The sequence below is a fragment of the Nipponia nippon genome, unplaced genomic scaffold (assembly GCF_047370975.1).
Source record: "Nipponia nippon isolate SJK-2023a ecotype South Korea unplaced genomic scaffold, ASM4737097v1 scaffold_5, whole genome shotgun sequence".
Lineage (NCBI taxonomy): Eukaryota > Metazoa > Chordata > Aves > Pelecaniformes > Threskiornithidae > Nipponia > Nipponia nippon.
This window is the reverse complement of record NW_028262369.1, coordinates 97,861,597-97,877,307: the sequence shown is the minus strand read 5'-3', so window position 1 is coordinate 97,877,307 and position 15,711 is coordinate 97,861,597. Positions and strand designations below refer to the sequence as shown.

General features: G+C 43.9%; 1 protein-coding gene across 2 annotated transcripts in view; it reads right to left on the bottom strand.

Annotated features, from left to right (window-relative positions):
* Window positions 1-19: 19 nt before the first annotated feature.
* The window catches only part of ACVR2A (activin A receptor type 2A), a 72,236-nt gene continuing 56,544 nt past the window's right edge, over window positions 20-15,711 (bottom strand). For both annotated transcript variants that reach the window (XM_009461790.2, XM_087732362.1), the window contains 7 exons: window positions 14,735-14,878; window positions 13,292-13,435; window positions 11,446-11,591; window positions 10,299-10,413; window positions 8,915-9,053; window positions 6,333-6,463; window positions 20-5,375 (listed from right to left, as the gene is read on the bottom strand). In XM_009461790.2, the coding sequence (XP_009460065.1) occupies window positions 5,181-5,375; window positions 6,333-6,463; window positions 8,915-9,053; window positions 10,299-10,413; window positions 11,446-11,591; window positions 13,292-13,435; window positions 14,735-14,878 (1,014 nt within the window). In that variant the 3' untranslated portion in view covers window positions 20-5,180. The remainder of the gene's footprint in view (window positions 5,376-6,332; window positions 6,464-8,914; window positions 9,054-10,298; window positions 10,414-11,445; window positions 11,592-13,291; window positions 13,436-14,734; window positions 14,879-15,711) is intronic.

Here is a 15,711-nt window from a genome sequence, read left to right as displayed (position 1 = left end):
AGTGCTAACGTTTCCACGTTGTAGAAGTCAGAGCTCTCTGGAATTTCTCTGTCTTGGATCAAGGCCGCTTTAGCTCCTGGCTCAGCAGCGTCCTGCCACCAGCGGCCGCGGGGCTCCCGCTGCAAGTCCAGAAGCACGGATCCATCGCTAGTGCAGTTTAAAGCCCCTACTCTCGGGGTACCTTTTCTTCTCAAATCTGACTCGACACAGAAAATTTACTTACTTAAACCTTCCATCACAGCTAGCCTCAGCTGGTAAGTGTATCTTTGTGTGAGGTACCCCCCACCCTCTGCCGCCGGCTCCGTAGGAAGGAGCAGCCCTTGCAGGGCGACTGCCCCTGCGCAGGGGCAGCTCTGAAGCCCCGACCTGGCTGCCTCGCAGCTGCGCTCCGCTCTGCGGGGCAAGAAACGGGGTTTCCAGCTGTTCTAGTGAAAGATCTGTCTGAAGGGTACATAATGCTATCCGTGGGCAGTACGTGTGTAGCAGACGTACGTTCCCTGGCAGGTGAGAGTTACGGCCGGCTTGGTGCCGGCACATCAAGGCAGTGCTGGGTAAAGCCTAGGTGCCAGGAGCGTTTGACCCCGCTTACGCCAGCAGCTGGAAGCAGCGCGGGCCGCGCCAAGCGTCAGCCCCCCTCTTTGGCCGCTGTCCTGGCTAGCGGAAGTTGGCTCCTGAAAGCCTACACGATGTCATACGCGTTTTAGCAGCCCGGGGGCTTGTCTGCCACAAAGCTGAAGGAATTTCAGTGATGTTTGCTCATGCTGGGGCCCCCTTTGCTCTGCGGTCAGAGGGTTATTTTATTTATTTCACTCTTTGCTGTGTATCTCCCAGGAAGGGCTCGTTAAATCAATTACGGCAGCAGCTCCCCTTTTCCCCGCTCTTCATTTACTAACGAAGGGGAGCAGCTCAGGACGGGACAGGCCTGCGAGGGCGCCCATCCCGCTGCTCACCGCGCCAGCTGCGCTAGGGGACTGGTGCACCGGTTAACAGGCAGCGCTGCGTAAACGACTGCCAAACCTGTTGTGCCACAGGTTTGAGGTTCAACTTCTGCATTCGAAACTCCTCGCCCTGAGTAAGAATCTTGAAGCCACCCCTCTGATACGTGCTGGGACTCAGCCGCAGCGCTGGCGTTACAGAGGCCTCGCGGCTCGGCCTTCAGAACTCGCGAGCTGCAGTAGCAATAGCGCAGGCTGGGAAAACCCCCCCTTTCAGTGGAATTACATGCAGCCACGGCGTTGTAATGGTCTGGTTGATGAAATTTAACATTTTTAGAAGGGAGAGAGGTGATGGCTTTGAATTGAAGGACCAGAGCTGGGTGATCTCCCTGGAAGCAGAAGGCTGCAGGCGGAGAAGAGACAGGCAGCAGCCCTGGGCCTCGCTCCCCTGGACCCGCAGCGCCGGCTGCAGCACGCAGACTTACCCAAGCAGCGCTGGCGCCTTCCTCTGCTCCGGGCTGAAGCCTTCGGCGCCGCGGCAGGGAGTCTGCCTCGGTGCTCGGGGGTGGTTAAAAGCTATGGAACGGTGAGGTATCCCTTCAGGAGGGGGAAGGACGGGGAGAGGAGCTGGCCATCAGAAATGCAGGAGATGGTGCGGATTCTGCCTTTGCTTCCCCACCACATTTCCACAGCAAGGTCTTCCCATTTTCTTTTTTTCTTGCCACCCCACTCGCCCTGCCTCCGTAGGAACAGCAATCTCCTCTCCCACAGCGTTACAGCTTGAAAAAAGGCATGTACAAGTCATAGTAGTCACATTTTTTATTTTAACTTTTTGGGGGAATAGGGGAGAAAGAGAGTATACATTTTTATTTGTACAATATTTAACAATCACTTTATTGAGGGCGAGGGGGGGGTGGTTTGTTTTTAGGACTTGCAGAAAAACAGCAAGTACCTTTTGACAGTAGTACAACAACCTGTGCCCAAAACACTGACAAATACGAAGAGTAAAGTTAAAATAATTGCTTACCAAAATCTCGAGAGGTAACGAATAGTATATGGACTGAAACGGCATTAAAAAAATAAAATTAAAAAAAAAAAAAAGTACTGCTGGTTGAGTATCTGAGGTAAATGATGTTCCGTCAAGGATGCTACTTGAATCGTTTTGCCCGTGAACGCAATATTGCAGCTTTCTGCGTTTTGTACCAAGTGTTCCTAATAAAAGGAAATGCATTAAAAAAGGTTAAAAAAAGAGAAGCTGGAAAAAGAGCAAACCGGTGACCCGCCTTATTCCGTCGGATGCTCATAGGATCAGGACACGCCTCAGTGCTGCCTGGTGCCCCTTCAGTTAGCGCCCGCAGCTGGTGCCCGACAGCCACACCGACCAGCACCACCGACAGCGCGGACTCGACAACCCCAGCGGCTCCCTGCCCGGCTGCGGGACCCCGAGCGGTGCGTACCGCGGCGTGGGGCGCCCTACGGAAACGTCTTGCCCTCTACCGCAACGTAAAAAGCAGATTTTGCAGTGGACTTGGCTGCAAGTGAGGAGCCGGGGCCCGGCTGTTCCTCAGGAGGCCCAGGCTGGGCAGCCCTGGAGCTCACCCCCACGCGGCTGCAGGACGCAGAGGGACAGCGGTCGCCGCCCGCTAGCAAACAAAGCCAAAACATTCCGGCTAGCAGCCATCTCACGGAATCCTGCCCTCCTTCACCCTGGCAAAGCGCTGCTGGCTCAGGCATCTTCCCAACCTGCACGTTAAACGCTCTCGAAGTAAAACAAGAACAGAGGTCGAAACGCCCTGCGAGAGCGGTCGTACCAAACGGCTCCGGGCATCTCCCCGTTACCCATCCCAAAGCTCTTCCACCAGGAACCTCCTTTTCACAGTGACACTAAAGCATGCTGTTAAAAATCAGGAAACTCGGAGTAGTACGCTATTTAAACAAGCAGGGATACCCAAATATGAAGAGAACTGATCTCGGTTTTCCTGCTGCGGGGCTCAGCGAGTGCCCTGCGTCGTCTGCAGCGCGAGGCCTACGAGCGACCGTTTAAAGGATAACATGCAGGTGATGCACGTTTTATACATGCCCAGTTTCTGCATCGGATCTTGAATAACGGACTATGACACCATCGGTATTTACTCCAGTTTTGCTAGTAAAGGGGTTAAAACTCATGGGGAGCACAGAGGTCTTCAGCAAAGTACGAACGGGTTCTTATTTGTTCAGAACTCGGCAGCTACGTTCGTGTCCCGCTGTGTGCGTAACTCATGTCCCTGGATTAAAAACGGAAGCAAAATGAAAGCGTCAATCGAAGAAGCGCCCACAAACGGGATCTCTCTCTTTTTATAGCCAGGCTGCGCCCTGCAGCACCAACGAGCCTGCAGAGCGGGGTTCTCCGGCTCCCCGGGACCTCGGGCGTGACGAGCAGCAAGACAGACAGCGAGCAGCAAGACAGACAGCGCTGGGTGGTGCGTTAGACCTCTCTTCCCCTCCCTGCCAAGAGCGTGCTGACCTAGGTCTTGTTTATCCGTAACGTCTCTTACTGTTCCCAGCGATTAAGTTCATGTAGACGTAAAACTGCGCCTACCTCGTGGCTGTACAGATCCACTTTCCAGATACCACTCACAGCGAGCTCCTTTCGAAAGACGCTGAACGCATGGTGTGGAAACAGCGATGAAATACACAGCGTGCTACTGGCTCTTGGCGGTTCTGTACTCTAGAGGTCTGTAAAATTCATTTTACTTGGAGATTTGGGTAAAGGATCGAATAAGGGGAGTGAAACAGCACTTCCGAGAAGCGCTTTGGCACCTACCTACCGGTCACTTTGTAACTGGAACGAAGGCATGACTTCCTGACCTCGAGAAGAACGCTGGAGTTGTGAACGCAACTTCAACCTTTTTCCTCTTGTTTTGCGAGTCTGTGCTACGGACATCGGCATTCGTTACCTCTAAACGGTCACTGCATGTTTTAAGTTGTCAGCGTAACTAAATCATCCCTGAAATCTGTAAGCATTTCTAATCTGAAATCTGTGGCTAGAGTTTTTCGCCCGATCCTGGGATAAACCTGCGTGTCGCAGGCACGAAGCAGTACTGCGGCGAGGTGGCACCGAGCCTTCCGTCGAGCGGAGCTGCGGGGCCCAGCGCCGAGAGCGAGGACCTGGGGATAACCGAGCTTCCTGAGGTGATCCTGAACAGTGATACAGAACCCTCTGCACACTGCTGAGTGAAACAGAGCGCACGCTAGGCAGACCTTTTCACAAACATAAATAGGAAAAAAAGACTTTTTTTAAAAAAAAGAACAAGAATTCAGAGCTTTCCAGTGTCACAGCTCACAGAAAAATTAAAAAAAGTCATGCTTAAGTTTTCAAATATTCCTCAGACACAGCAAACCTAAATAGTATTCAGTTAAATAAATGTATGAGATACTCTGGGAAATGGAGGTAAGAGAAAAGCAGGAAGGAAAATTTTGTTTCAATAAACAGCACTGGGTTTTTTTATACACAACAAGCTAGTACAAGAAAAGGCTAAAAACACTGCTTTAGGAATGGCCATTTACTGTTGGCATGAAGCATAGCTTACCCTTTTTAAATAACACAGTGAATTTGAAATACATCATTTACAAAACATGGATCGATTTTTTATTCCAATTTTGTTAGTGTTGTCAATCTCATAATTTAGCAGAGGTGGAACTGAGGTATACCTTGTTGAGGGAGGTTACGTAATACTTGGAAGCCTCTTTGCTATATCCCACTTGATTACTTTTGTTTATGTACACTGAACAGCAGCACACTAAACATTCACAAGCTGTGTCATATTGGCATTACAATAGTCATTTTTATAAACAACAGCAAATGCAATAAAAACAAGTTACCCTTTTTTTAAATCTGAAATGAAATGTTTGATTTAAAAAAAATAACAGTAGTTCGTTTAAGGAATTAGTGTCTTCTGACAGGTATTAAGAAATCTGATGCCAGTTTTTAAAACGCTTGATTAGCCAGTACAGGTCCGTATTCTTCATCTAAGCTCCTTAACAGCACGTTATCGCTTCTCAGTCACGTGTCCTTGTCCTTCGGGTGTAGCAGGATCCATGTTTGGGAGGAGGAAGGGGAAAATAAAGGGAAAACACCTCTCGGCGGTGCTCCGGAGAGACTTACCAGTCTTTTCACACAGAAAACAGTAACGACGTAAGCAGTCCGTTCGCTTTAGCAGCTCCAGTGAAGAGTCCCGGTGGTCACTCACATGACCAGTGCAACTATCATAGACTGGATTCTTTGGGAGGAAAGTCCACGTTTGTCACCATTGTGACCACCGTCACAATGTCCTCTGTCGTTATAATGTTAGTTAGTTTTTGCATCTGAATAATCCGTTCTTCTACGCAGCCCGCTGACAACCTGGCTTCCGCATCGTGATCCCAGCATTCCTCTATCGTTTCGCAAAGCATCGCCATTCCCTGCGAGCAAACAAAGCGGAGTCAAAAATAACGGCGGGCAGAGTTAGCCGCAAGTTTTATCAAGGTGGGGTCGCCCAGCAATTCGTACAGCAAATTGCATTTTCAGGTCCGCCTGCCAAAATTTAACCCTTCTGCCAACCAGAAGCCATGCCGTATTTGTTCTGAAACCCAGCATGTCGCGTGGGGCCTTACGTCTCGTTTATTTTGCACTATTTCAACAAGATGCGCGACAGCGAGCAAATCCTTTTCACCCTACAACGTTGTAGTCTGCTGATAAAGTCATCGGGGCATCTTAAAAGATCTCACGCTAAAAGAGGTTGAGTCCTTCTGCGATGAAATGAAACCTCGATGAAGAAACCCAACGGTACAAACGGGGCTTTCTACCTGACAGCAGTTAACTTTTCTCCAAAGTGACACTGAGCGAATCCAGCGACACGCTAATCGCGCGGAGCAGATGGTAACACACCCTCGTTTCTCTTGCAGCCAGCCAGTGTCATCTATGGTTTCTAACAACCCATTTTTTGGAATAAAACAGTGCTAGGACTAGGCAGTGGCGTTCCTGCGAGCCTCTAGCCATAAACCAGATCCTCCCTAACCGATCCCAGAAACGTCTCGTACGACACAGCTTACCCTATGTTACTACGTTTGGTTTGCAGCATTCCTGTAGTAAATCAAGACTAGTATTTCGTAAATATATTTGTAACATGCGCATTCAAAAGTAACTCTCAAGAATCTCTTCTTTCACCAACAAAGTGAAAAAATCACTCGCTTTCAAATCAGCTGAGATGAGAGAGAGCACTTTAAGATTAAGAACATATTAGTTTACAGTCCATTTAATTTTACTAAATTATTAAATTCTTCCTAAAAGACAGCATTATGAACACAACACAGGATTAACAAAATCTGAAATTCAAATCACGACGGAACTTGGAAGAACTGGGTTGCACGAGGACTCACAGAATGCTTTTGCCAACACTCTCTTAAAACGGGTCTCTTCTTTTTATGAACGACAACCTCCTGCATGTCTTCAAGGGAGGGATGCTGGCCAATTTCTTCTTCAAATGGCAACATGTACTCATCGACCGGGCCTATAGATAAAAAAAAAAAAAAGTTAAACCACGGATTTTGCTTTAAAAAAGGGGAAGAAAAACTAAGACTGGTGTCTTAGAAACGTAGCCCATGATCAGCACCTTAGGGAGCGGTTTACTTTCTGTTGCCGTTACAAGCTCATCCTATGACAGGTTAGCAGCGAGCGGTGACTAAGCAGCAGCAGCCTCTCCAGGAGCTACAGGCCTTTGCTCCCCGGCGCGGCAGCCAAGCGCAGCTCCCGGCCCAGCTCCCCTGCGACTGCAAGCTTCGAAACGCAGGGGCGGAGGGAGGCACGGGGAGCCACAGCTTCTCCCCCGCCTCCTCCAGCAAATCCTAGCAGTGGTCAGATAAATCCTCCTCCTCCTTTCACGTTTGCTGGCTCTCTTGGTATCTGATCACCAAGCAGGCGCCCCGTAGCCACTTGTGAATGTTTTCAATACCACGCACACTGCGAAAAACGCGCTTGCAACGGCAACTGCTGCGTCCCTCTGAGAACGCAACGCGTTTCCCCCTCTGATCCATACAGCCCAGGACAAAAGTACTTATGTTGAAGGCTAAGTGTAATGTTTGTCCTTAACAGAATCGGAGGGACAAGGTTTGTATGCTGAACTATAGATTACGTAGCTATAGATTATATAATTATGTGATTGTAATATATACTCTGTGCTCTCAGATCAAAAGTCTGAAACCAGGAGGAAGGGGACCACAGGAGAAACGAGCGGTACGGTACGGATGAGGCTGATGAGACTTAGTGAAACGGACTGGGTACCTTCTGGGGAAAAAAAACTCAACCCCAACCCCCGCCCCCCCCCCCTCCCCCCCCCCCCGTATTTGCAGAAAGAAAAACAGCAGCCACAACTGTAGAGCCCCACAAAGCTGTGATTCGGGACGGCTGCTTCCCTTCACTGATGTCTCCTTTACCTTCTGGAATAACGACCACACTGGCCAGAGAGACCTACGACACATCCAGTAAGATGTGTGTCGGTTTTGCAGTACACCGAGGCACGAAAAATCAACAGAGAACACGGGGCTGCCTCAGAGACTTGTGCAAGATCGTGTCGATCCTGTTAGTAAACAGCTTAACATTTTCAAAAGGGTAAAATCTCCCCCGTGGCTTCTGCTCCGCGAGGAACGTTTGAAGCAGAAGAGCACCGCACGGAGCAGGAGAGCGCTGTGGCCACGCGCCGATCTGCTGAGATCTCCAGTTCAGCTTGGCTTTTTATACGGGTATCTGGCAGCTGCACTGGGCTCTCACAGGAGGGCTCTGACAAACAGCATCACCAGCCCAAGCGAAACCATCATATTTATTTAGTTGAATTTAGCTGCTCTAAAGACTGTACTGAAAATTCAACTTTCTCCCAAACATTTTTGAGCCTTGTCTTTTGTCTTGTTCTTGATTAATCCTGACTTATTCTGGACACCCAAAAAAGATCTCTATTTACAAAATGTAAGAAAAGTATTCATACTTGAAACAGGGTATCTGATATCTTGATAGCTTAAGAATGGGATCCAACGGTTTGCTTTGAGGAGAACAACGGTGATGGACCCATAGCTGACAAAGTATCAGCTGCAGATTTCTCAGACGTTACTGTATTTTCAGCCTCTGAGCTATCAACAATTAATCAGAAATTCCTCAGAGGTTCTGACATCCATATGAGCTGAACTAACGCTGCATTAGTGACAACGAAGAGAAAGAAAGGGCAGGGAAGGACTGAAGGCACATGGCGGAGTCTCACTCTGGCACCCGTGGCTAAACCAGAAGCAGACATCTCATGGCTCACTGCAGACGGCGGGCTTCCTGAGGCACTGCGGAGCAGCTCACCGTCCTTCGGGAAGGGCCAAGGTGGTATCCTGCACGTGCTTGTAAGCAGCTAGAAAATTACTGACGCCATCAATGCTCTTTATAATAAAATATACGTTGACCTATGAAAATTCATCATGTCTTTTAGCCTCACTATACTGGGAACAGATCTCCGACATTAACAGCTTCCACAGGCAGCACGAAAAGGCAGGTCGTTGTCCCGATGCTACGGTGTACAGCAGGAGACATCCATTTCTCAGCGGGTGCCGGTGGGCTATCTTTGTTACCGAGGTTAGTCTAATCTGAGCTTTTGTGTATTGAAAGCAGCAAAATCTTTAAGATAAACTGATTGGCACCGAAACTGTCAGGCTGACGCAGAGGAAATCCAACATATTAGGTTAGGAGCTCCACAGTAATTCTCTCTCTTCCTTACCAAGACCAGGCGAAGAAATGCAACAGGCACCCGTGTATCACAAAACGTTTACCTGGGATGCCAAACCCTGAAGATACTACCACGTGATGTTGGTGTTTCATTCATTTCCCCACAAGACTACCACCCGTATTAAATTTTATTACGTACGTATAATCTACCTTCCACACCTCTCACAAATTACATTAAATATTTCCATAGATCGCATATGTTGCTTACCATCTGAGGCAGTACAGCGTGATGCCAATTCCCAGAGGACTAATCCCATGGCATACATATCTATCCTCAAAAACGCATCCCTTTGGAAGTTTATAGCACCTTCTAGTACCTCAGGAGCCATATACCTTCGGGTACCAACCTTGAAAGACAGGAAAGCATAAACATTTGCATGCTAAGAATCGACACGACCACAATTACCACTCCAGCTGGTGCCGACTGTAACAATACTGTAGACCAGTACTATTTTTTGTCAAAGATTAAAAATAGCCATGGTTTTAGGACTAAGTCTTGGAAGTTTCTTGTATCCTTATAGCCAATAACAGGTAAGAGGAATTAGAAACAATCGTATAGACTGGGCCCTATATAGTTATGAAGCAGGAAAACCTGAATATATTTTAAAATAACACAGTTGCATGACAATTCAACATATTTGTCACTGCCATTCCTTATTTTCTTCCAGATTACAGGAAGGCCATTATTCTTAGTTTTTCATGTCAAAAGAATATTAAAGTTTTGCATAAGGATGTGAAACTTGCTTACGTCTCTTCCCATGACAGGAGCAGTAATAAAAATACCAAAGGAAAAGTAGCTACCCGAAGTAAAATTTATACCAAGAAAGTTCTGTGAAACCACTTATACAAAACTGGCCACTAAGTGAAACTTCGGGGATACCCCTTCTTTTTGGCCACAGTCAATTATGAAATTATGCCATCTGAACAAATCAGAACTTACACGATGTCTGAACAAGATCTACTCCACTATTTGAACCTTGGTGGTAATAGCTATGTTTCTCTTAAGCAGTGTTACTGAGGTTTTATAATCTTATTGTAAGGATTTTATTTTTGTCGCTCAATCATAAACTGTGAAGTTCTGCCTAAAATTAAATATATTTAGTTTTCCAGAAACTGTAATGCTCTAAGCTCAAGCTTGTTATTTTAAAAGTACATGGTACTAAAACAGTTCCCTGTTGTATGACAAGTGCTGGATGAGTACTGTTGTCATTTCAGGAAAGTGACTGTTGCTAGGTCAGAAAGTTAGAAACTTGCTGCCAGCATCAGCCCTCAGTTTCTGCACAGTATCTCAGAACAATTAATAAAATATAGCAGGACCACTCCTTCTTGTCCAAATCCTCCGGTAAGAATGAAAACAAGGGGGGGAAGGGCCGTGTAATGAGAGCGGGGGGAAGGCTGGGATCTGTAATTATCTAGAGAATTGTTTCATTTTTAGCCTGTGAGAAGAAAGCACAAATTTGCCATCCTCATTAAGGGTCATCAAAAATAGGGTTGATGATTAGGATCCCGTGCACGAAAAATGCCTAAACTATCCATTTCCATTCCCGTGCAGTTAACAGTTGTATCATTTATGCAAATAAATTGGTATTTACCTGTCCGTGTGTATCCCCTGCAGACTTCCCAGCCTCAAACTTTAAAGCTAGACCGAAATCAGCAATACAAGCTGTAAGATTATTTTTCAGCAGCACATTCTTGCTTTTGATGTCCCTTTGAAGTTAAGGGAAAAAATTAGAAGTCTAGAACATGAAATACCATATAAAGGTCTAAGGAAAAAGTAATATAATAAAACAAAGAACATGACAATACGAAAGGCAAGAAAATCATGAAGAAGCAGTCCATTCAAACAACAAAAGAATAATAATAAAACCTAGAAGCACACTTGCACACCTTTATTCTTACGGAAATATATGAGACCACAATTGGAACTATCGTTTTATGCTCAGTTTTAAAATACATACAGATTTATAAGCATGTATGATACAGAAATAGAAGAAAAATGTAGCTACTCCATACTGTAGCTACAACTACATTTTGTTTGCTTAAATACTAGGAAACAAAACACTTTGAAAAATGAACCTTGGTTGTTTCTAACAAGGAGCTACATGATTTCCTGCAGAAACAAAGGATGATGGCCCGGAGCCAGGGACTCCCATCTGTCCGGTGTGTACCTCTCCCCCTCCCCCACGTCACCATCAGCCAAGCCGTTTTGCTCATGAAATTCCAAGTTCTGCAGGACCTGTATGTCCCTTACTCTATACGCCTATCTTTTATTTGGGTTACCACTATCATTTCAGCTCCCTACTTCTATTAACAGCTTTCTATACCTACCTCATTTAAAAAAACAGCATTACACTCAACAATAGGCGTAACACCACTTACAGTAAATGTTTCTCTCTGAAGGCATTCAGTATCACTTAAAGTTACATACATAAGTGTTTCGCTTGTTTCAAATAGCTATAATGCCAATTATTTCATATACTGCAGAGGGTCCTTAAATAATTAACTGTATTAAAAAAAAGAATTTATGACATTAACCACAATCACCACACCAAGTTCTATAAACCGTCAGCTAGATTTTTGCTTAGGCTGAGCAGATTTTTCTTACGAGGCTCTTGATAATTCTGGAAGGAAGATAGCACAGAGTAATTATTTGAATACTTCCTCTCTATCCACATTTCTTATCCTTTAACTCAAAGTTAAACATAACAATCACCTGAAAATATTTTAGATATACTGTACCTATGTGAGATGGCAGGTTTATGTCCATCTTTTAGCCCTGGTATATCCTCGTGAAGATAAGCCAAGCCTCTAGCCATAGTTTGAGCGATGTGACATAGCTCATTCCAAGAGACCACATTAGCCTTGAGAAAGTCTGTTAATGAACCCTGCAGAGCAAAAAAGAAAAACAATTACGGGATCAATTTCATTCTCAGCTACTCATAAAGCAAACTTCTAGATGGCCTCCATCATTACAGAACACGATATGCCTGTCTGCCTTTCTCTTGTTTTCTGATAGACCATGTAATTATACACACATATACGCAATCAACTGCTAGTTTAAACAACAAAAAAATTACCTTTCCATCATCTCTGGTCCACGAATAGCATCAAGACGCATCACCTCACCAAGCAAACAGCGCAATGAACTCGGGTTCAGTGGCACGCTTGCCAATGAGCTGCGCTTAACTGTCAGCGTCAGAAATGGGAGCTAGACTTACGATATTGAAGGTCTTTCTAAAGACAACCCTGCTTTTACAAGGGTGATTTATAATCTTCCAGGCACAGGAAATTACAGGTTAGGTTCACCTTCCAGAATCCTGCTGTTCTCTAAGACCTTTAACTGATAGTCGAAGTCTGTCTTTTCTTACAGACCAGCAACGTGGTGTGAACGCCAGTTTCACAATATAGCTTCAGAGTGAAATACATACTCTGAATAGAGAGATGAAGTAAAAATCTAGTCAACATAAAGCACTCCTCTTCCACCTCACTTCTATAGCCCACTCTATACACACATTTTCATGGATTTGCATATGATCCGGTTGGTGAGATGCCACCGTGTCACATGTTGCTGTGTGAAAAGCCAACCCAAAAGGGAAAAATGAGCAAAGCGCTGTCAAAGTGTAGAGGCTAGGCTTTAAAAATAAAATAAAGAAATTCGCATTTTCCATCAGAGTCATCTCGGATGCCATCTTTCCAACAGGAACAAGATTTTTAAAACTCTTAGAGAAAAAAAAAAACAAACAAACAAAAAAATGGAAATAACTTTTCAGAAAGGCATATTAGTTTGATATTATCTACTTGATCATGAAGATGTATCAAAAATTTTAAACAGTTGGACAGTTTTAGTCTTCTAAATGATTAAAGCAGAGGCATAAGTGGGACAAAAATGCCAGAATGAGGAATGTAATACTCAATACTAGAAATACGATCTATGACCTAGCCTTAAGCTATTAGCCTATCCATACTATACAGATCTGTATTTTCTCAAATCTGCTTCAGGTAGCATCTTCTTAATGCCTCTTTGCCTGTGCCAGTGCTAAATTTAAGTCTGAGGCTTTTTTTGCTCTCTGTGCTTACATCTGTGACAGTTACATGCATTAAAAAAAAATACAATCTAAGCGGACAAAATAAAACAGTGAACATATTCCTAACCACATGTGTTTCTTCTCGTGGTTATCGCAATACAATTGATACATATTACTTCATTCTTATAGACACAAATCCGCTAACACAAATAAAACGCCACAATCTTCGCAAGATGGAGTTTATTTAATTTAGGCAGATTTAGATGGGGGATATTCAAAAATACTCATTCTAAAAAGCAAAAAAGTAGAATAAGTTTTTGTTTGTTTTCTGAAACAACTCCTCTATTAAGTAAAGGATGATGACAACTTTCTCAGCTGGCTGCAAAGAAATTTAAATAAATTCATATCCACTGAAAAGAGACAAGCTAAGAATAAGCAACGACTATTTTAAATTTTATTTCGTAACTGTCTAAAGTTCACATTTGTGACAGATACCTAAGGCTGTTCTTCCTCTACCATAATCATAAAACCCCAGAAACTACATTGAGAACTAAACATACCTTTTCATGAAATGCTGTAATTAACCAGAGATCGACATCAATGCTAGTGCCTCGTTTCTCTGCACCAATGAACTGCAGGATATTGTCATGCTTCATTCCAGGTAAACTGTAAATTTCGTATTCGTTCTGCCATGACTGTTTGTCCTTTAAACAAAAAAACACATCAAACCAAGTTAATACCATATTCATGACAATAAGAGGTACTTTCCCTGACAGAAGTTTCTTCCTACAATTTACTGTGCATTTGTACATGATCTGTCAAAACTGCTAAAACTTTTTTTTTTAAGACAGATTTACTACCTAAATCATAGCGTATGCAACTAACTAATTACGACGCTGATAATTTAAAAATTACAAGTGCTTAGACTAATAACAATATTTGTGCTACAAACCACTGACCTAACATATACAAAAATACAAAAAACCGTCTGTCTTCACTTATATTACATATTCACAGAAAGTGGAAAATTGTCTGAAAAACTTAAATTTGTTGTAAACAGACATCAACTGCTGAAAACAACATCAACTATCCCAGGTAAGAACCACGGAAACACAAAGCTGTGGATTAGGATTGGAGTCTACATACTGCAAATCATTATGATTGCTTTAGTCTTAAGAGCATGGTTCAATTTTTATATTTTATTCATCTACAACAGCCCTATAAAGAATTAGAAATAGGTTTTCCTTCATTAAAAATAATGAACAAAGCCTCAGATTTAATTTATGCTGGGCTGATGGCTGAAACCAGCATAAATACATGCCATTTCTCCTAGAAGAATAAGAACAGGCAGATGTATTTATTCAGCCAGTCAACACTTGGTTAATCATCAGAAAACACAAGCACATCTCACCTCAAGTAGCAGTGGGTGCTTTTAATTAATGTAAACTCTATCCTAATATCATTGTGTATGATCACTTTGTATTCTTTAACTAGACCGGATCTTAAAATTATGAGTACAATCTATTCTAAAACCTGGCTTTCAGAGGGTACTTGTTGGGAAGTAAATATTATACTTAATTGAGGCAAATTTAACTGGAACAATCACCTTATGGGCTTGCATTTCAGGACATTCCTTCCAAGTACAATTTAATTTGTACTTGAATTAATTCTTCTCAACCGATTGAGAGATGTGTCAGAGCCGCTTAGAACTATTCATGCTGGATATGTATTTTTATGGCTAGAAACATACATAGCTTTCACAGAGTTTATGTTTCGAGAACGTATGTTTGCTCCATTAAAATACTTACTTTAATCCAATAAAACTCTACCTGCATATTTTTCAGCTGGCGACACTTCTTGCATTTAAGAATTTCTTTGAACTATCTAGATTTACAGTATATATTCAGAGTTCTCTAAAATAAAAGCCTCTTCTTGTGACTAGAAAAGCTGGTTTAACAGGACGATCTTACAGGCAACACAGGACCCTAAGAACTTCTGCTTACCTGAATAGGGAATATTTTGACTGCAACATACTCATTTAGTAGTTGAGCTTTCCATACGCATCCAAATCTTCCCCTAGCTTTGATCTCTAGTAACTGCAATGGCTTCAAACCCATCAACGGTGAAGGCGGTGGTGGTCCAGGATCCTGAAATCAGGTTAAAACCATTAATTAATTTTGCTATTGTGTGTGCTATCTATGATGACAGCACTTAAAATAAAGGCTTGTAAATGGAAAGAGACTTGGTGCCATATACCCAACCCCCTTGCAACAAATTCCCCCAAACAAACCAGAAACAAAACAGCAACCCTTCTCCACAGGAAAGAAAAATGAAATTATAAAACATGCTCAGAATTAATATGCAAGCGACAGCATAACAACGGTTACAGTATAAATCTGTCTAACCAGGCGTAAAAGCACAGCAGAAATTAAGGAATAAAGATAATCAAGCTTTACTTGTTACTTTTTTTTAAGTAATAGAATTGAAATGAGCACCTTTGATACATTTAAGGTTTCTTTTGTTTGTTTGTTTGACATATACGTGACCTGTTTAATCCTTTACTTCAATGGCCTGGTGACTTGACTGTATGCAGCCACAAAGCCCACTCCGTGTGACCGACCTCAGCCATCAGCCGGGAAGCAGAAGGTGTCTGCATGAGCAATTTGGTTGGGGGCAGCGGCGCAGAGCTGAAGCGAATCCTCTCACTGCCTGCAGTCACCACGTACTGGTTCAGCTCCCCCGAGCCATCGAGCTGGTACCAGCACAGCTCTGCTTCAAAAGCTCCACTGCTTACTGGGGACATCAGGTTGCAAACCAATATGCAGGCAGACCATGCCACCACAAGGTCTTCCAGGACGTAACTGATCTTTTTTGATTCCGAAACCATTGAACCACAGGCGCAGTGCAGGCACTTGGCACAGGAAACCAAACATCACCATCTCCAAGCCACACGAACGGCGGTGGGAGGAACCACAGCACC